This window comes from Anoplopoma fimbria, chromosome 9 (genome assembly GCF_027596085.1).
Source record: "Anoplopoma fimbria isolate UVic2021 breed Golden Eagle Sablefish chromosome 9, Afim_UVic_2022, whole genome shotgun sequence".
Taxonomy (NCBI): Eukaryota; Metazoa; Chordata; class Actinopteri; order Perciformes; family Anoplopomatidae; genus Anoplopoma; species Anoplopoma fimbria.
Window position 1 is genome coordinate 7,475,677 of NC_072457.1, and position 21,911 is coordinate 7,497,587.

Genomic DNA, 21,911 nt, shown 5'->3' on the forward strand with positions numbered 1-21,911 from the left:
GCCACCGTGTTGGAATATAACTCAAGATGACTGAGGAGCATGAGAGTGTCTGTACGGCACAGTGTGCTACTGAATGGTTTGCATCAACAGACAAAACAGGATAATTAATTTTTTCTCTTTCGCTTGAATGCTTCCATTTTATTTTCATTTGTTTGCCTTTCTCTCTTTTTCTGCTCCCACATTCACGAGATATATAGTGAATTCCTGTGAGGGCTGATTCAATCCACACACACACACATATTCACTTTACAACAGGATAACAAAATGTCTCGGAGAACGGGGTGTGTGTGTGTGTGTGTGTGTGTGTGTGTGTGTGTGTGTGTGTGTGTGTGTGTGTGTGTGTGTGTGTGTGTGACTATGCACTTAATGAGATGAAGGTTCGTGCACTGCCCCTTCTCAATTACAGAGAGTGGAGGGGAGAAATAAGTGGCAGAAAAGGGGAGAAAGATGTTACGCAGGGAGCGCTATGATTGGAGAGAAAGATCAAGCGAGCAGGACGGGAATTAGGAGAATGGTAAAGAAGAAAAATAGATCAAGTGAGTCCATTAGCCGACAAACTACCTTCTCTTTAAGGAACTCACTTCATCTGTCTTGACTGAGAATCTTAGACTGTGTTTTGATTACTTTGTTTCATTTCTGTCCCCTCTTCTCTCAAACATCCATCTATTACAGTGACCCCATAACTGACAACCTCCTCCCTATCCACCTCCTTTCTCTTTGAATTACTCATTTCACTTATCACTTATTTTCTCTTTAAGTACTTTTCTTCTAAGCAGTAGATCTTCTAATCCATATATGTCCATTAATTTCCCTTATCAATCAGTCGACACCATATGTCTTCTCTCAGTGTCTCAGTCGAAACCCTGATTTCAGCACACAGGATAAAAAAAACGTGCACATACGGGAGATAAACTACTCAATTTAGACTATTTATTTAAAAGTAGATGTGCAAGTCATTATCAAAAACACGGATACAATACTTTTAACTACAATTGGCGGCTCATGTTCAGTTTGCTTTAAAAAAAAAAAAAAAAAAAAAAAAAAAAAAAAAAAAAAAAAAGTACTGTTTCAATAATGAACACTTGCTCCAAATTAGCAAATGTCCACTTGAGCTGTGAAAATGTGAGCCCACTGATAGTTGAAACTTTCCACTTTCGTGAAGCACCTCCTACTTTAAAAGGCTGATGAACAGACAGATAAGGAGGCCGTTTCCCTGAGCGACGATGATGCAGATATACAAGCCATGAGACCAGGTACTTCAATAGAAAATGCAAAAGAGATATATATATATATATATACAATCTAAAGTCTTAAACAGTAAAAACAGATGAACATTTAATTAACAAAGTCTGAAACCAGACCAGGCAGCTGTTGGTGCCGATGTCCCGTATAAACCCTGATCCCTTTTTAAATGCTTTGATCATTGTAACTCTTTACATCCCATATGTCAGATGTCAAACATGCATAGCTGAACAGAAGTAGGAGTAACAGCCTCCAGACATACAGATAAAAGGTAGAAGGCAGGAATGGATGGCCTTTTATTTCATCTAGTCGAAACTTCCTCCTGCAGTGTCGCTGGCCTTTAGAGATGCACCGTGACCTGTGACCTGCAGATCAGTTTAATAAACACGATTATTTTTGCCAGTGTCCAAACAGCGATCACGGGTCGATCTATGACATCGTTTAGTATGCACTTCTGTTACGTCGTGTAAACAAACTGCGTCCTTTTCGGCTGTGTCCTTGAGATCAGACTAGAAAAGTAACAACTTCAAAGATGGCTGAGTAGTAGTAACTTGAATTCTTCAAACATTTGTACTATTCAAACAGAAAACACATGTTTTATATTGGGTTATTACTGGTAATGACATAGAATATAGCCAACAGAGGTAGGTGGTTGGTAGTGATATTCAACTCCCTGCGATCTCCCCACAGCCACACACACACACACATAAACATAAATCATGTACACAGTGGCAGCTGCAGCACATACTACAGCCACATACATGACATAAGGTGTGTTGTTATAAGATATGTTGCACCTGTGTTCTCCTGGAAAAGTAAAACCTGTTACATAAATTGGTATAAATGTACTGCAATATATTTTCAGTTGCATTCTATTTGTTCACTAACCTGAGGAGTGTTTATTATTAGATTTGTTTGAGTGAGAGTAAGAGAAGGTCCTGTAAAGTTAATTAATAGTCAATGTTTCATTATGAACAAACAATTAAATGTAATTCTCTCATTAAAAATGTATTCGTATGCTGTCATTAGAGTTCTTAGAAATATGTTAATAATCTGCAAAAAAAAATGAATTTGCAAGTCGCACTTTTTAAAAAATCTCATTTTAGAATTGGCCAAGAAAGTTGCAATTGGTGCATCTCTACTGGGCGCCCTTTAAATGTCATGTACATCAGCTCCACGTGTGGCGCCTGGCTGCAACAGCAGCTCATTAGGTCTTTTCCATACACCCACGTGTGCTGGCTTGGCTTGACTCGGTTCCACTCAGCAGGGATCGGCATTCTTCATCACAATAGGGCTTGTAATGTGGCTATTTCTTCTTATTCTCATCCTCCCTGTTGTATTAGTCGACTTGTTTTTGTTGGAAATAAAGAGAAGCTTTCACTAATTCAACAGTGTTCCGTTATATTTCATTTAAAATGTATTATTATAAAAGCGGCAAAATGTGTTTTTTTACAGCAGTAACTTAACATAACTTCCATACAGCTGACAGCAAACATGTCAGTTAAAGTAAGCAGATATGCAGGGAAGCAGGTGAGAAACTAAACTTAAAACCACACAGATTCACTTACAATCCTAAAAGTAGTGAGAGCTGAACACTCACTTTACAAACGTCTTTCTCTCTGGTCTCATGCACAGATACAAGTTGAGAAACGGTCCATTTTGGGCACGACTCTGCACAACTTGACGCCTTTAAACTGATAATGGAAATGAAAATCAACGCAGCATGGTTTGCCAGTGCAAAAAAAAAAACATATCATTGTCCCTGCTTTTGAGTCTGTAAATGTTAAACAGTTACACAGAGCAGAACAGTCTGGCTGTAGGGGGGGAAAACAGCAGGTAGAAATATCCAGCTTATCTACCAGCCTACGTATAGTAATGATCCAAAACTAACTGAAAGCTTCCCCTTACTATCTTGACAAGATGTGATTAATGCAATACTTCCATTTTTGCAGAAAGCCTCTTATCCCTGCATGAAACTCCAAAGAAGGAATTAACACACTGGGGTGTACACACCACCGCTCACAAAACTGATCTGATTTGGGGCCTGAGAAGGTGGTCATCAAATAACAAGAACTGAATGAATTTCTCAATATACAGTTGTTGTTGTTGTTGTTGTTTTTTTTAAATATGGTACATGCTATTGTGCATTACAGTAGATTATTTTACCTTGGAAAAGGTCAAAGTGGAGACGGACAGGTAAACATAATCACATAACAGTGTTTTTACAGGAAATGGGGAAAAAATTGATTTGGCGGTGGTTGAATACCTATGTTGAATACACTTCCTGTAAGTCGCTTTGGATAAAAGCGTCTGCTAAATGACTGTAATGTAATGTAATGTAATGTAACAGTTAGTGCTTGCTTCTGTAAGGTCTACCCTCCTTCATGTGTATAGAAACATCAGAAAAAAAGTAATATGTTCCTTTAAAGGCCGAGCCACAAACAGAATGAGGAGAGTTCACAGAGCGCATCATTGATGAGACCGATGCCAGCTTTTTTGCATGTATTATTTTTTTGGGGCCGTGTGTTTCGCACACGCTGCTGCACATATACGTACAGTACAAACGCGAGCCACCACTTTGATTGCGGCCATGTTCGCTCCACCACACACACACACACACACACACACACACACACACACACACACACACACACACCGCACACTTCTGTAGCCCCAGCCAAGTCTCCATGCTGCTGGCTGGCTCCTCACAGGGGTATGCCCACCTCTAGCTCGGATCAAAGGCTAAGCTCAAAACCTCTGGCCAGACACACACACACACACACACACACACACCCATTACTTCCTGTCTATTCCTGGATGAGATCAAAAAGGGTCTTTTTAGCTCTGAGCCCATACCATAAATCACCATACGCAGACAAGTGTGCACAAACACACACACACACACACACACACACACACACACACACACACACACACACACACAGTCCCCCCCCCTCTCAAACACCTGTGGCAGATCAAAAGCCGGCAAGCTGAGAGCACACACCTGCAGCAGGGCAAAGCCTTTGGACTGAACAAGTAAATCATGCCGCTCTGATACACACACAATGATGAACACTCCCGCACACTTCTATCGAACCCCAGCCTGACCTCGCTAATATTCCGTGACAGGCGATTCACTATGCAAAGATCTTATTCAAATAGCTTGACGGCCCCCGCCGCACGCTCAAACAAATAGAGAGCCTCAACCAGGTGTGCTTGGCACGGGGGGGGGGGGGAGGTAGAGGGGGGAGGTAGGTGGGCACACATTTGATGTTCTTCCACCGAGCAATCTTCACTCCATTCCACTTCACGTCCTGCGAATGTCACAGTAAATGACTGCCGCCAAACTGAAAGCGAACGGGGGAAGAGTGAGACACAGATGGGAGGGGAAAACAAAAAAAAAAAAAAAAAAAAAAAAAAGGCAGAGGAAGATAGACACGGAGAGAAAGTGTAGCGACACAAAGAGAGACACAGCCTGGGGTATGATCCACTGGAAGGTTGCCAGTTCGAATCCAAATACTGAGTGAAAGATCCTCGATTGACGGAGAGAGAGAGAGAGAGAGAGAGAGAGAGAGAGAGAGAGAGAGAGAGAATCACTTTTCCTCACCCCGCTGTGAGACTGCTCTCGAGCCTTCGACTAATCTAGTGCTGCCACTAAATGACTGGCAGTACAAGGCCGGGCTTTTAAAGGCATTTCCCAGGTGTTGGGGAGAGAGAGGAGAGAGAGAGAGAGAGAGAGAGAGAGAGAGAGAGAGGGAGAGAGAGTGTGAGTGAGTCTCTCTGATGTATCTCCAGCCACCTGCAATTTTATTTCCACCAGTTGTTTCGTGTAAATAGAAATCTGTTCCTAGATTGCCTTGTGTGCGTCCCAGGAAGCTGACATCTGCGATATTTCAGTGCTGAAAATGTTAAGACCTTTTGGGATTCTATGAATGCAAATTTCTAACCGAGCCGGTACTAAATATAGACGGACCGTAACATGAGGGTAAAATGTAATGTTTAGGTTCCATAAACTGTCCAAATATTCTCAGAAACAGAGAGCTTATAAAATAATACCTTATGAATAAACTGCTGATATTATGTATCTCTCTGTCTCTCCCTCTCTTTCTGTCTCTCTCTCTCTCTGTCTGTTTCTCTCTGTCTGTGTTTCTCTGTCTCTCTGTCTGTGATTCTCTCTCTCTCTGTCTGTTTCTCTGTCTGTTCTCTGTCTGTGTTTCTCTCTCTCTGTCTGTGTTTCTCTCTCTCTCTCTGTCTGTGATTCTCTCTCTCTCTGTCTGTGTTTCTCTCTCTGTCTGTTTCTCTGTCTGTGTTTCTCTCTGTCTGTGTTTCTCTCTCTGTCTGTGTTTCTCTCTCTCTCTGTCTGTGATTCTCTCTCTCTCTGTCTGTGATTCTCTCTCTGTCTGTGTTTCTCTCTCTGTCTGTGATTCTCTCTCTCTGTCTGTGTTTCTCTCTCTCTGTCTGTGTTTCTCTCTCTCTGTCTGTGATTCTCTCTCTCTGTCTGTGTTTCTCTCTCTGTCTGTGATTCTCTCTCTCTGTCTGTGTTTCTCTCTCTCTCTGTCTGTGATTCTCTCTCTGTCTGTGTTTCTCTCTCTCTGTCTGTCTCTTTCTCTCTATCTTTCTCTGTCTCCCTCTCTCTTTTCCTCTGTCTTTGTAGCTCTCTCTCTCACTGTCTTTGTCTCTCTGTCTTTGTATCCCTCTTTCTCTCTCTGTCTCTCTCTCTCTCTCTCTCTAAATATATACATATTATATTGTAAATCATGTATATCATGAAACACTTTGACTACCATATCTGCATGATTATAGGCTGCCACTGACTGTAGAGATACTGATACTGTGTGTGAATCATTCAGTATCCATTCAGTTTAATTTTAGGATACATTGCTCACAATTTCATCTCCACAAGTTAATTTAATGCCAAACCACAACATGATCGCAACAGTTCGCCGTTATGGTGCTCGTTATTAACTTGATTTTCCTGTTTCAGACGGAAGATAAACAGTTGTGGCAGCCAAGTTTATGCAAAAAAATAAAAAGATGTTGTGATGGCCTCTTACAGAGGACTGATTAAAACATTTTTTGTTCAAAAGCAGCCCACTTAGACAAGAGGCGAGTTAAATAATGCTGTTGATAAAAAAAAAAAAAAAAGCAAAATTCTGAGTCAAGTGGAGCTGATTAAGAATTCCCTAATGAGACACATACAACACAACTTTTTTGTTAACATCTGCCTACAAGTATCTTACTGTAATAAGTGGTCAAAGTATGACCATGGGGAGGAAGGGGAGGAAGGCATGGAGAAAAGGAAGTACTACATCAAGGGTATGTTGAAATATGGTGATAAATATGTAATATTTAATATAATCATGGAACATGCAGTTCAGAACCTGCAGTACTTGGGGTAAAATACATTTCAACCCAAAAAATTCCACATTTGGAACTTAAATAATGACTTGTTTATAGATGAATCCTCATGCAGATGGCTGCGGTCCTTTTTAGAGCCCATTCGTCTGCATACAACTTTTCACTGCTTATTGCTATCGCTGGGTTCAAAGTTCTTAATACCATTAAGCCCCATAAAATGTACTGCATGTGATGAAACTGTCACATTGGCTCTTGGTTTCATTTATTGGTTCTTGTCTCATCTTTCTCTGACTGCAGCTTATTTCCAAACACCGAAAACACTGAGAAAAAATACATTACTATTCATCACATATGGGTTATCTCAAAAACAAAGAACAAAGCAGTGATGCGAGATAAAAATATTCACACGAAACAAGAATCCGTTGTGTCGATGTGCAAGTTTTGTATGACATTTTGAAATATATTTATATATATATACGCCATACCCCTTTCACAGTTGACAAGGTGTTTTTGTGACTGCACTTTATGTTTTGACTTGCACTTTTGGTTTCCTTGCTTTTCTTGTCTTTTTTTATCAGATGCTGTGAGAAGAAAATGCCTGAAGGTCTCGAATAGAAACAGTCAGCCAAAAATAAAATGTGACAAAATAAAAGACACATAATCATATCAGTAAATTATCGAAGGATGATGGTCAAGGCTTCTTTGGCGCCTCTCTTTTCATAGCATTTGCTCGTTTGACTAAAAGTATCTATGCACAGTGCTAGATACACAAGTCATCAAGTAAATCTCATCTTTGTTAAGCTTATAAAGTTCAGTCAATTAATGAGGAGGTGTTGATTGAGCTCTACTGTCATAGTTAGCAGGTGTTTATCATAGGATAGTGTTATATTGGCAGATGTTTCTGTATGTAAATGGCAAGTTAAAGAGAGGCTGCATCCTCTCGATCCACTATATTTCCTAAATACATAGTTACTAAGCTGCAAACAGCATCTTTTAGTTGTACCTATATTTCATATTAGATTGTAGGTCTACCTAAATGTGCATAGTTAACATTCCATCTACATAGATTAACGCAAAACTAGGAGGCGCCATCATGAAACGAAAAATTCAAAATGTTCTGTATTTTTCCCTCAAAGGGGAACACAGGACAAGAAATTTATAAGAATATGTGTATGCTATGTTTTTTAAGTTGTTGTTAATATATCTTGTGCTAATCTAATTTTGAGTAAATGTGCTTTAAAATTCTGTGTGAGTGCAGCAGATCCTTTATTAATCTGCTAGGCAAGCACACTGTCACTCCTCACCAGTGAGAAAAACCTTTCTTCAGACTACAACTCCCTGTAGCCATTCTATCTTCACAATAGCCAGAGGTCTTATTAAATTAGAGTGCAACACTACAACAACAGCTAGAAAGTCTCGTTCTGACTCAGCCTTAACACGATCCCTATTTAGCGAATTCAAACAATATTACTATGATACTTTTGGGTGCAGCAATAGCCCTCAAGCAAGCGGCACAAAATTTGCATCAGTAGGTCACGATCTTGTTTAATTGAACTCATCAAGATGCATGAACTGTCAACTTGTTTTTAAAATTAAAGCCATAATGTCAGATATTCCACATTAGAATATAATAAATAAATAAAAAAGCACATAAATAAATAGAAGTTCCCCTGAAAACCCAAATAGTTAAAACACATTAACAGAGAAATGTAGCACACCTTCACAGTTAAGAACCTAGAACTAGAGAATGTTGAATATTTTGTTTTGGAAAAAAAAGACTATTTAAATAGCTGCTGATTACCTTATGATGAACTACTAAGCGTTTCAGCTCTATTCAATTCAATTTATTTTGTATAGCCTCTAAATCCTTAAGAAAAGTGGGCTCATAATTCTGTCACGTGTCAAATTGTTCCTTTAATAACAGTCTCAGGGGCACCGCTGCATGCCGACATCACGGATTTTAACTTTACCTACACTCAAGTTATGAAACAAAGTTTGTGAATGCATGTGTGTCTACAAAGTGCACACACATGCATTTATCTTTCTGTTCGTCTGCCAGTCTCGATGTGTGTCTGTCAGTCATTTTGCTTGGTGGTGTCCTGCGGTTAAGTCAATCAATAAAGTTCATGTTTTGCGAGCGCCACACTTTATTTGGGTGTGTCACTGTAGAACCATCTCGAAAAGGACAAGATAAGCTTACCTGCTATACCACCACCACCACCACCCCCCCACCTCCCAACCCCTCCCTTGCTCCTCACATGTACAGACAGCAGATCAATAGCAGCCTCCTCCCCCTATCTCACATAATAAGCACAGAGGCCTAAACAGCAAAACAGCCTCCATTCCACCTGTGTGGCCTGCAGCGATAGATGACTTGGTCCCTTGTGGGGAGACGGGGAAGGTGGAAAGAATGAGAAACCAAAAAGAAGAGGAGCAATAGCGAAAGAACAAACAAAAAATAAGCATGACAGAGAGGGAGACTGAGGGAGACCAGAGTGGATCCCATTTGGCTCATATTTCAAAGCTCTGAAGGATGTTTTTGAGGAAAACTCCTATAAAATGCTTCTTTTCACAAAGATGGGAAACCAGTCTGACTGGGCAGAAAGACACTCTCTTCTCCCCCCCCCCCACACACACACACACACACACACACACACACACACACAGCTTTCGGCAATTACACTTTTCCTTGTATTTATATCAAATATTTGCTTTGAACTGACCACTGTCAATAGTGACACTGGAGGAGTGAGGAAAGAAACTCAAGAGGATTCAAGTCATATAAACTAGTTTGTGAGTACATGTGAACAAAAGAAGATTGGATAAATGCACTGGCTGCACTCTACACACACACACACACACACACACACTGGCTGCACTCTACACACACACACACACACACACACACACACACACACTGCACTCTACACACACACACACACACACTGGCTGCACTCTACACACACACACACACACACACTGGGCTGCACTCTACACACACACACACACACACACACACACACTGGCTGCACTCTACACACACACACACACACACTGGCTGCACTCTACACACACACACACACACACACACACACACTGGCTGCACTCTACACACACACACACACACACACACACACACACACACACACACACCGCACTTTTCTCTCTCAGACACAAACAAACACAAACATGTGATTATTTTCCATCAGGAGACTCAGGCTCTATTCTGCTCTTAGAAGAAAACACTTATTACTGACATGCACACACACACACCTGCAAGCAACATATACTGTATGCAGTCTGCACACATAGACAGGCAGACGCCCCCCCTTCCCAAATCACAGAGACACGCACACTCACAGCCTAAAGTGTCAGTTTGCTGTGGAAGTGTGGAGATCTGTTCCTCCTGACAGACAGGAAATAAGGGAAACGACCAGGGACCTTACTTCCTCTTAGACCTGTCACCTGACTAACCTGGCGTCTATCACACACTCCAACACACACACACACACACACACATCCTCCATCGCATGCACACACACACACACACACACAAAAAACACACAATCCATCAGCGAGCAAAGTCTCTCTTGAGGCATCCAAAATTCAAACTACTTGAATGTGAGATTAAATTTGTGTCTGTGGGCGAAGAAAGAACGCACACATATATATATATATATATATATATATATATATATATATATATATAAAAATATATGAATGTGTACCCAGCACATATACAAAAGACACACACATGCACACAGACACACACAAATATCCACAGTTTCTCTCCATCACTCTTTATAAGAAAAAGAAAAAATGAGCTCTTGAATTCCTGTATTTAACAACTATTCCACACAGAAAACCTTCTGCAGCCATAAGTTATACACCAATCTGAACACCTGCCAGCACAAAAGGGCAAATTAAATGAATACACAATGTCCTGTCCGGGGGCAAAGAAATAACATATGTTAACAAGCTGTAAATGTTCAGTTTTAAATACTTAAAAATCCTCAGGTTACATGCTAAAGTAATGGAGCATAATACAAATTCACAACTGCTCTTAAAGTATCGTTTGTATGAGCTGCGAGCAAATGTTGACAAATGAGACCATCAGTGGGAGATAATAAAAAAATAAAAAATTCAATTTAAGATTCACAAGTGTGAGAGAGGTGGAAAAGTCACAGTAAGGTTGTGCAGAGTGGAGGTTGTGAATCATTTTGACAAGGCTTTTCATTTACCCTCTCCTCATTACAACATGGTTAAGCAAATTTCCACGTCTGCTTCAGCTGTTTGACACTGATGTGAGAGAAGGACTTTGTGTGTGTGTGTGTGTGTGTGTGTGTGTGTGTGTGTGTGTGTGTGTGTGTGTGTGTGTGTGTGTGTGTGTGTGTGTGTGTGTGTGTGTGTGTGTGTGTGTGTGTGCGTACATGTGTGAAGCTGCATGCCAGTCTATTTGATTTGGGTTTTGACATCACGCTCCGAACTCTCCCGGCCCACCATCTAAACGTCCTGTCGGTGACCTCGATTCACTTAAGCGTGGCCAGCGATCCAATCAGCATCAAGCTCTGGCTTAGTTGAGCCAATGAGATGTGTCATATCAAACCTAATCACACTGATAGATCCACTAAGTGGGTCAGCAAGTCTTTGCTTGGCCTAGTTGAAGAAATACTTTCAAATTCAATCGCCAGAAACTAAACTTTAGCAAAAGCCCCTAAAAGCTGTAACCTGCTATTTATTTTTTTTTAGACAGGAAAGAAGTGAAATGGTTCCACAGCTGGGATGCTCGAGTCATATTTTAATGCAATTACCTTGGGCAAGGTTAGCAGTAATGACGACCAGCAGTATTTTTTCATTACACGTTGGCTACTTATCCACCATTATCATTATCCACATTAGCAACTGGGACAAAATAATTCTGCACGTATTATAAACCTAATGGTCCATGTCGCTGTTGTTATGTGAACAGGTTCTGACTTTGAACGTTTTAATGTATTTTATGTCATTTGAAGTATCAGGTGGTCCTCTGTGATTAAGGCTTCTAAAAATGTTTGTAAGTCATGAAGAAAAATATTTAAAAAATCCCACGGCTGCAGAAGTAACACAAGACTATTTTCAGAAAACCCTGAACAGTTGGAATGGTAATCTGGACTGTTGGTGATATAGAATATAATTTCATTTTTAAAAACACACTAGATTTTTATCCATCCTTGACTTCAGTCAGAATACTAAGTCTAGAGTGAGGCTCCGTCTGCATCCATGCTGGAAATGTGAATCAGTCAAACAGCTGTGGAGCAGAACCCACTCAGTGACTGGGGGGGTAAATTATGAATAAAGAAGCGAGGGTGGGGAGGTGAGCAGATGAGAGGTGGAGGCAGAGAGAGACAGTAAAACGCTGCCGTCACTTAAACTCTAAAATGAAAGATCGATGAGCTTATTTAAATGTGCTCCCAGAGACGAGAGTTGGCTCATATAAAGCCTCACATTTATGAGGAGGGGTGTGGGCATCGATTGACGGAGAGGGGGAGAAAGAGGGGGAGAGAGAGAGAGAGAGAGAGAGAGAGGGAGGGACAGGGGGTGGGGGGGGGGGGGAGAAGAGAGAAGGGGTGGTGGTGGTGGTGGTGGTGGGGTGGGATCAGGAGGATCAACCTTGGCTCATGAATTTCATCCTTTTCCTCCTAAAATAAAACGTCCTAATAAATGCTAGGGATAGAGGGGTCAGAACCTGGGAAATCTACAGCCTTCGATTGGCCGCCTGGCACAGCTTATCAAATCAATAATCCCCCCCCACCACCACCACCCCCCACCACCACCACTCCACCACCAACCCTCCTCGTCCACCAACCCTGTCCCGCATCTGTTTCACTAATTTCAATTAATTCACCCCTTACTCCAGCACCACACACACATATACAAACACAACTGCTGCCAGACTTCTGAGGTATAGACATTTCGCAGCCCCCCCCCCCCCACCCCCAAACACACACACACATACAGGGGTTGGTGTGTCTGGGGCTGGGGGAACGGGGGGGCTGTGGTGACTTGGGTGCCGGTACTGAGACCTTGACATTAGGAGGAGGACGAAAGGAGCTGAGTCTGCAGCCACACCATGCCTCCGTCTCCCACCTCCTTCTCAACACCGGGGGGAGGAGGAGGAGGGAGAGTGTGACGACTGGGAAAAGAAGGGAGAGGAGAGCAACTTTTGACACACGCAGAGGTGTTGTCAGACCGTCATCATCGATTGAACTGCAGACACAGCTTTCTGAGCGACAAGAACGGCGCACTCCCTCTCTGCCCCCCCCCTCCCCACCCCTCCCCACCCCTCCATTTCTTATTCTCACCCGCTTTCCTTTGCCACTCCCCTCTCCCTCCTTGTCACCTCTCCGCCGAACTGCCTCCCTCCTTCTGACTTTCTTTCCCTCATCATTCCTCCTCTATCTTCCAACACTTGAGCGGCTCACACATTCTACACGCGTTCGCAAATAGCTCACCCCCACCTCTAACACACACTCACACACACACACACACACACACACACACACACACACATATATATATATGTGCACAGACATTCCTAAGACCCCTCCTCCACGTAACCCCAAAGTTTCACCCCTACATTCAGCCCACCGCGCCATCTGTGACCCGGAGAAATCGCTGTGCTGACACCAGCCTTGACCTTTTCTGGGCTTTTGTTATGGCACTCTGACTCGATCCCACGAAGGGGGAATGCACACAAAAACACACAAATATCCACACTTTCGCACAATCACTCTCTCTCTCCATAGCTGGAAAATAAAAAAACATGGCAATGCACAATTTGTTTTCCCCCCCAGAAAGGTCCTGATGCTGTATTCAACAACTATTCAACAACACTAAACCTCCTGCAACAACAAGTCACACACTAATCTGGACACCTGCCAGCACAATAGGCCAAATGAAATGCATACACTAAGTATTCCTGTGCGTTTGTGCCAAATCAGGAGCTGTAGTTAAGCAGGTCATTGACTAAGAGGGGGGGGAGAGGATTATCAATGCTTGGAAACTGTAACACCCCTCCCATACACATCCTCAATACCTTAATCCTACAATCGTGATCCTACAATCTATGCATAATAACAATAACAACCATTGACACATGCATGGTAGATAACTCCCCCCCCCCCCCCCCCCCCCACAAACAATCAACATGACTTCATTAACAGTAAAACGCTGTTGTTTGCCCCCCCCCCCAATCTGTATCACCCTCCTGCAGGGACACATCCCACCTAATGGGCAAACTGTTACACTTGGTCTCATAAATCACACCCTTGTTTCCAGTTTAGGAGGCATCATCCCCCCCCCCCCCCTGTTCACCATGGAGCCAGTGACAAATGAGTCTGTCAAGTGTTTTTCATACAGTACACTTTGTACACATGTCACCCTTCAAAACACCTACAGAAAGAATGGATATCAATGCATATAATAATAATAATAATCATAATAATAATCAATAATCATAATAACAACATATATCATGAGTGCATCACCTGACATTTGAACTCCTGGGGATAAAGCTCTTACCTTGTCCGTGCAACATGTGGCAGCTGCAAGCGAGAAGGAGCAGCAGCAGAAGAAGAGGAGGAGGAGGAGGAGGAGGAGGAGGAGGGACACCGGCTCCCACTCCGGGCCAGCAGCCCTGACTCCATCGCCTTCATGGCCGCGGGTCCCTCCATGCGCTCCGGGGAGCCCTCAGGACTGCAAATTCCCTGTTTCATGAGGCGGGGAGAGAGGACCGACTGTGTCCGCGTCCGCTTGTGCTCTGCTGCTGCTGCTGCACTCTCTCTCTCTCTCTCTCACACACACTCTCTATCTCTCTCTCTCTTTCGTGCACGAACGTTCGGATGCGCGCGTCCCGGAGCTCCAGGAGTTCACCGCCGACAAGCTCCCCGGCTCCGGTGTTCCAAACTCGGCAGGCAGCGGGGAGAACGACTCCCCCCTCACTGGTGTGTGTGTGTGTGTGTGTGTGTGTGTGTGTGTGTGTGTGTGTGTGTGTGTGTGTGTGTGTGTGTGTGTGTGTGTGTGTCTACGGTGAGCGGTAATCTGTACGTGCTGTGGAGTCCGTGTGTCTCTGCGTCCTGCGATCCCTCATGTTCATGTGGATAGATCCCAAAGCGAGGAATTAATACATTTGAGTGTATTATTATTTTATTATTAATTTTTTTTTTTTTTTTTTTTTTTTTAGACTTATCAGCTTATTCTTGTTTTTTTAATGTCTTCTCTCTCTGTGGGGAGGCAATACATAAACGTTAATCCACTAATCGATTCTGTGAATTCCCATTTTTTTTGAATGTGTTGGTTTTTTGAATGCAAACAAACTGAAAAGAGTGTTTCAAATCCAAAGTGACCGTTAATAACTGTTTATCCAGAGTCCTCGGGGGTCGAAATGATCCACCACGCTCCCCAGAACGGGTGCTCTTCCCTCGGATACCAGATCGGCTAATGCGGGGGGGGTCTCTCGTGTTACACGGAACAATGACACAACAGGTTAGGAAAAAAAAAAATGTAAAAAAAAAAAAAAATCTTTATTTAGAACAACTGTGAGTTTTCTTTATTCCTTTGAATGTGAATGCGAAGAGTTTAGTTCAAGACCAGAAAAAAAATTAAAAAATAAAAAAAGTAACAGTCGTTTTTAAACTGAAAATAACGGCCGCTCCGCCGACGGTTACTCTCACTGCGACACTGGAAGCCCAACGGTCGTCCTCAGCGAACAAACGGCTACTTCAACGTTCCACGGCGCTTCTTCTTCCCGCGGCTAACGTTTCAGTTAACTGCGGTTTTTCCTTGAGGCTCGCACGGAGAGCCGACTGAGGCGATGCGTCTCCCTCAACTGAACACCTGCCACCCTAATGGGGGAGAGAGAGAGAGGTGGCTCCTGTTCAGCCTTACTCAAAACGCGTTTCCAGTCTTTCTGAGTAACTAAACAGGCAATATGTCAGAGAGTTGAATCACTTTTTCCATTTATATCCCGGGTTTTTCCTCCGCTCAGTCTCTCCGTTTGTCTCTCCCCCGAGCCTGCTATCCCAAACTCAAACAACTAAAGTTCCATTCACTATCATCCCTTGTTGCTGATTGGTCGAGCGGAGTGCTCCCGCTGTTCCTATTGGTCAGCCCGAACTAAAGGGGAGGGGCGTTATGCCAGCACTGAGAGCGTGGTGGACGGCGCCCCCAAAGCCTTAAAACCACACACAGAGGAAAAAGCCTCTGGAAGAAGTTTATCACCAATTTCTCTATAATCTAAAATAGATAAGCAGTCAATCGTTGAAAGTACTTTACTTTGTTACTGTATATTATTTAATATATAATGTGTGTTTCAAAGGAGGCAGTAAGAGGCTGGAATACAATGAGAAGAATCCAGCCCTTTTTTTTTTATCACCTTACTAACTTCAAAGAACTTTCACTTTATCATGATACTGAAAATGAACTCTCTGATGCACCCCCGGTGGTCCGGCTACACTCACATGCTCCATTACCAAAAAAAACTGCCTGCAGCTATATCTTAGTAGCCTTCTACTGATAACCTAGTTTCTTCCATGGTGGGGGTCATTAAATGGCACATTAATATTAAAGCCTACAACACAGTGACCTTATCTTTTATTGCCTCAATAAATTCTCACAGGCAGACTTTCCTTCCTCGGAGTGGCCAAATAGTGTGCCCCCACATACTGTCTAGCTGTCCCCAATACATTCTCTTCAAGCACCTTCTCCCCAGTTCTTCCATTTATCTTTCCATTCAGGCTCATTTGGTAACTGTCGCCAGTTGTTTCCATGCAACTAGTTTCCATGAAAAGTATTTGCTACTCAGTCTGCAGGGCCACACTTCAGATATTTCTCTGGATTCCATATTAAAACACCTTATAGTTCAAAATTGCAAAAATTCAGATTATGATGTGTAGAAATGAATGGGAAAGGCATCAGTAAGTAAACATTTGAAAAATATGCAGAAGCCTCTTGAGAATGAAATGTTATCGCCTACCCATTCACCAAGACACATATTTATTCAACTGCTAAAGGTTAAAAGTCAGAGTAAGTCAAATTCAAAATAATAAGTAATATAAACTCCTAGAGATACTATTGTGGTACATAGGCATCAAGCATTTGATTTGAACTTTTCAGTAAATGTCCTTATTGTTATTATATTAAATTGCTGTTTGATTAATATGTGTATTGCTACTGAAAATATAAGGGACTGCATATTTATCAAAAGCTTAAATAATTACATTATTTTCTGTGGGGAATTTCCATTGTGCAGTAGATGTCAGGGTAAATTCTCACTGATTAGCTATTCCTGCTCTGAGCATACAAGTCACTAATCATGTGATCATTTGAAAACTGTTATTAAAATATTGCTTATGCTTTACTGTACGTAGGCCTATGGTTAAGTCGCTTGATACATTTGTCTTATTATTACCACTCTGTGAAAAGCGTTTTACTCCCAAATTGGAGGTTCTATTAGTTATTAATAATTTGCATTCTTGTTTGATCATTATGAGCCTTGGTTTTAACCCTGCTGACCACCTATGGGTGATTTGGAGTGAACCTATGGAGGAATATTGTTCATCCCTCCAGTAAAGCTCCCTGTATAAACTAAGCCAAGGTGCACTGAAGCTGTTCTGACAGCTTGAGGTGACCAAACACCTTAACATGACGTTGGTTTTGTCACTCATCCATATTTCTGTCACCAATGCAACCAGGAACTGGGTGTAGTGGCAGCAGCCGGGCCTTTAATTGCTTTCTATATGACAGTCGTCTTAGTGCTACGGTCTTCCCCATATTTAGCTTGACTGCACAATACCAGAAACTCTGCAACAAACTCCACTGTCAAACTCTGCCTTTCCTCTTGGATTATTTTCCTCAAGGTGTAAACCATTCAGCAGCCACACTCCTGGCTGACCCGTTCTGCCTTCTCGGCCCCCCCTGGTGGTCTTGGTACCTTTGGATCTTGGCCTCCTGTGTCACCTCCACCTATTTCCACACCAGGCAAGCAGCAACACGTTCAGAGACAGCGACTAAACATTGGACCTCTGCCAGTTGCTATGATACCATCAGTATTTTCCCATTCTGCTCAGACACAACTATGGCATTTGTCTCTTTTACAGAGTTGCTTTCATTTGTTTGCAACAATGAATCGCCACCTTATAGTGGTGGAGGGGTTTGTGTGCCCCAGTGATCCTGAGAGCTGTGTTGTCGGGGGCAATAGCTCCTGGTAGGGTCTCCCAAGGCAAAGTGGTCTCGGGGGAGGGGTCAGACTAAGAGCGATTCACAAAACCCCAATGAATCGGACGATGCAAGGTTGTGGCACCTCGCCCGGAATAGGGAAACCGGGGCATCCTCCTGGAGCCAGACCCGGTAGGGGAGCTCGCCGGCGAGCGTCTGCTGGCCGGGCCTTGGCACATGGGGCCCGGCCGGGCCCAGCCCGAAAAAGCTACATCGTGCCGCCACCCTGTGGGCCCACCACCCGCAGGGATAGGCATTGGGGTCGGGTGCAATGTGAGCTGGGCGGCAGGCTGGGGCAGGAACCTGGGCGTGCTGACCCCCAGCATCACAGACTAGCTCTAGGGACGTGGAATGTCACCTCTCTGGCGGGGAAGGAACCGGAGCTGGTGCAGGAGGTGGAGCGCTACCAACTAGATATAGTTGGGCTCACCTCCACGCATAGCACCAGTTCTGGAACCAAACTCCTGGAGAGGGGCTGGACTTTTTCCTTTTCCGGAGTTGCCCAGGGTGAGAGGCGCTGGGCGGGTGTGGGGATACTCACAAGCCCCCGGCTGAGCGCCGCTGTTCTGGAGTTCTCCCCGGAGAACGAGAGGGTCGCCTCTCTGCGACTGGGAATCGCAGGGGAAAGTCTCTGACTGTCATTTGTGCCTATGCACCAAACGGCAGTTCGGAGTACGCGGCCTTCTTGGAGTCCTTGGGTGGTGTTCTGGAAAGGGCGCCGACTGGGGACATAGTTCTTCTGGGAGACCTCAACGCTCACGTGGGTAACGATGGAGAAACCTGGAGGGGTGTGATTGGGAAGAACGGCCTGCCCGATCTGAACCCGAGTGGTGCTTTGTTGTTGGACTTCTGTGCTAGTCATGGACTGTCCATAACAAACACCATGTTTGAGCATAGGGAGGTTCATAAGTGTACTTGGTACCAGAACACCCTAGGCCAAAGGTCTATGATCGACTTTGTAGTTGTGTCATCAGACCTGCGGCCGTATGTCTTGGACACTCGGGTGAAGAGAGGAGCAGAGCTGTCAACTGATCACCACCTGGTGGTGAGTTGGATCAGGTGGCGGGGGAGGCTGCCGGACAGACCCGGTAAACCCAAACGTGTAGTGAGGGTGAACTGGGAACGTCTGGCTGAGGATCCTGTCCGCAAGGTCTTCAACTCCCACCTCCGGAACTTTCGAACTTTCGAATGGCCTCAAGGAAGTTCTGGCAAACCGTGAGACGACTCAGAAAGGGGAAACAGGGCTTTTCTCAGGCTGTGCTCAGCAGGGGGGGGAGAACTGCAGACCCGGACTGGGGATATTGTTGAACGGTGGAAAGAACACTTTGAGGAACTCCTGAACCCGACCAACACGTCCTCTGTGGAAGAGGCAGAGTCTGAAGACTCAGGGGAAGACTCGTCCATATGCCTGGCGGAGGTCGTTGAGGTAGTTAAAAAGCTCTTCAGCGGCAAAGCGCCAGGAGTGGATGAGATTCGACCGGAGATGCTAAAGGCTCTGGACATTGTTGGGCTGTCTTGGTTGACACCTCTCTTCACTGTCGCGTGGAAGTCGGGTACAGTGCCTGTGGAGTGGCAGACCGGGGTGGTGGTTCCCATTTTCAAAAGGGGGACCGGAGAGTGTGCTCCAATTATAGGGGTATCACACTGCTCAGCCTCCCCGGGAAAGTTTACTCCAGGGTGCTGGAAAGGAGGCTCCGTCCGATTGTCGAACCTTGGATTCAGGAGGAGCAATGCGGATTCCGTCCTGGACGTGGAACAGCGGACCAACTCTTTACCCTTGCAGGTCTGTTGGAGGGTGCATGGGAGTTTGCTCATCCAGTCTACATGTGTTTTGTGGACTTGGAGAAGGCCTTCAACCGTGTCCCTCGGGGAGTCCTGTGGGGGGTACTGCGGGACTATGGGGTACCTGGTTCGTTACTACGAGCCATTCGGTCCTTGTATGACCAAAGTGAGAGCTGTGTCCGGATACTCGGCACAAAGTCGAGCTTGTTCCCAGTGCGTGTTGGCCTCTGCCAGGGCTGCCCATTGTCACCAATCCTGTTTGTGATTTTCATGGACTGGATTTCAAGGCGCAGCCGGGGGGAGGAGAGTTTCCGGTTTGGGGACCTCAGAATCACATCCCTGCTTTTTGCAGATGATGTGGTTCTGTTGGCTTCTTCAGAACGTGACCTTCAGCACGCACTGGGGCGGTTCACAGCCGAGTGTGAAGCGGTCAGTACCTCCAAGTCTGAGCCATGGTTCTCTTCCGGAAAAACAGTGGATTGCACCCTCTGGGTTGGGAGTGAGTCACTGCCCCAAGCGAGGGAGTTCAAGTATCTCAGGATCTTATTCACGAGTGAGGGAAACTGGAGCGGGAGATGGACAGGCGGTTCGGTGCAGCGTCAGCAGTGATGCGGGCGTTGTACCGGACCGTTTTGGTGAAGAAGGAGCTGAGCCGTAAGGCAAAGCTCTCGATTTACCAGTCCATCTACGTTCCAACCCTCACCTATGGTCATGAGCTTTGGGTAGTGACCGAAAGAATGAGATCGCGAATACAAGCGGCCGAAATGAGCTTCCTTCGTAGGGTGGCTGGGCTCAGCCTTAGAGATAGGGTGAGGAGCTCAGACATCCGGAGGGAGCTCGGAGTAGAGCCGCTGCTCCTTCGCGTCGAAAGGGGCCAGCTGAGGTGGCTCGGGCATCTGATCAGGATGCCTCCTGGACGCCTCCCTTTAGAGGTTTTCCAGGCACGTCCAACTGGTAAGAGGCCCCGGGGTAGACCCAGAACACGCTGGAGAGATTATATATCTCGTCTGGCCTGGGAACGCCTCGGGGTTCCCCAGGAGGAGCTGGAAAGTGTTGCTGGGGAGAAGGACGTCTGGAGGACCCTCCTTAGCTTGCTGCCCCCGCGACCCGGCCCCGGATAAGCGGAAGGAAATGGATGGATGGATGGATGTTTGCAACTATGATACTTTTTTTTTTTTTTTTTTTTAAAGCCTTCAGTCGCACTTTGTGTGGTGCCCTTGAGTTTGGGCAATGTATTTTTATTTATTTTTTTAAACGAATAAATTACCAGGCTCTGGTCACCTCAGACCTCCTCTTCTTCAAACTTTTTCTGGCTTTTTTCAAATTCCCAGCGCTATTCTTCTGAGCCCCAAATTCTAATAAAGCTGTTTCATTTACTTTCCACCGGCCTCTATCCTGCTCCAGTGGAGGCAGGTCATGGATATTGCAGTCATGTTGTGTGAATGAATGTAAGCAGCATTATAACACATTTAGCTGCGGGGGAAAAAATATTCTTCAGAAGTGACCTGAATCATAAATTGAAAGAAGGATGGGAATTCATAGAGGGATATGTTGGAGGTAATGAGTTGTCCATATCTCACCCCGGGGCGTATCGGGCTAGATTTTGTTTGATAAAAACCCTGTAAAAAGTAGATTTTGCAGGAAAGTTTGAAACTCCATTCGGTTATTCATATAAAATACCATTTATCCACTTTGCCCTGTAACTATTTGTGAACAAGAACAACTCATCAAAACCACAGAGCAGAGACTTACACATAAACTCTAATACTCTCACGATAATAAATGGGATGCTGGTATTTTGGGCAATCCAGTCACACGTGCCTCGATGCCTGAGACAGGGATATATATATACTATACAATATACGACCACCTGTTATCACATGACCAAAGCTTCTTTTTTAGGTCACATTTTGACACCTGAGCAAGATCAGAAGCTCTAGAAAACGTAGTAAGTGAACCTTTAGTTAAGAATATTCCGTATATGTTCACAAAGTCAAACTAAATCCTTGTTATCCATACCCATCATCCTTAAGAAGAGCAAACACAAACGATAAATGCCAATAAATGTCAGATTTAATGAAACAAAATGTTTTGGAATCATTTCTTCAAACATCCATTTTGCATAACATCATTCGGTTTATTTTGTAACGTGTCCAGTTCTTCTTAGTCATTCAAGTCACACGCGCACGCACACACACACACACACACACACACACACACACACACACACACACACACACACACACACACACACACAGCGGGTTATCTGGTTCCTA

At 44.2% G+C, this 21,911-nt stretch overlaps 1 protein-coding gene across 1 annotated transcript in view; it reads right to left on the minus strand.

Moving 5' to 3' along the window:
- Positions 1-14,239, minus strand: part of LOC129095493 (protein sidekick-1-like) — a 233,084-nt gene extending 218,845 nt beyond the window's left edge. Inside the window, exon 1 of the mRNA XM_054603956.1 lies at positions 14,161-14,239. Within this exon, the coding sequence (XP_054459931.1) occupies positions 14,161-14,176 (16 nt within the window). The 5' untranslated portion in view covers positions 14,177-14,239. The remainder of the gene's footprint in view (positions 1-14,160) is intronic.
- Positions 14,240-21,911: the final 7,672 nt, after the last annotated feature.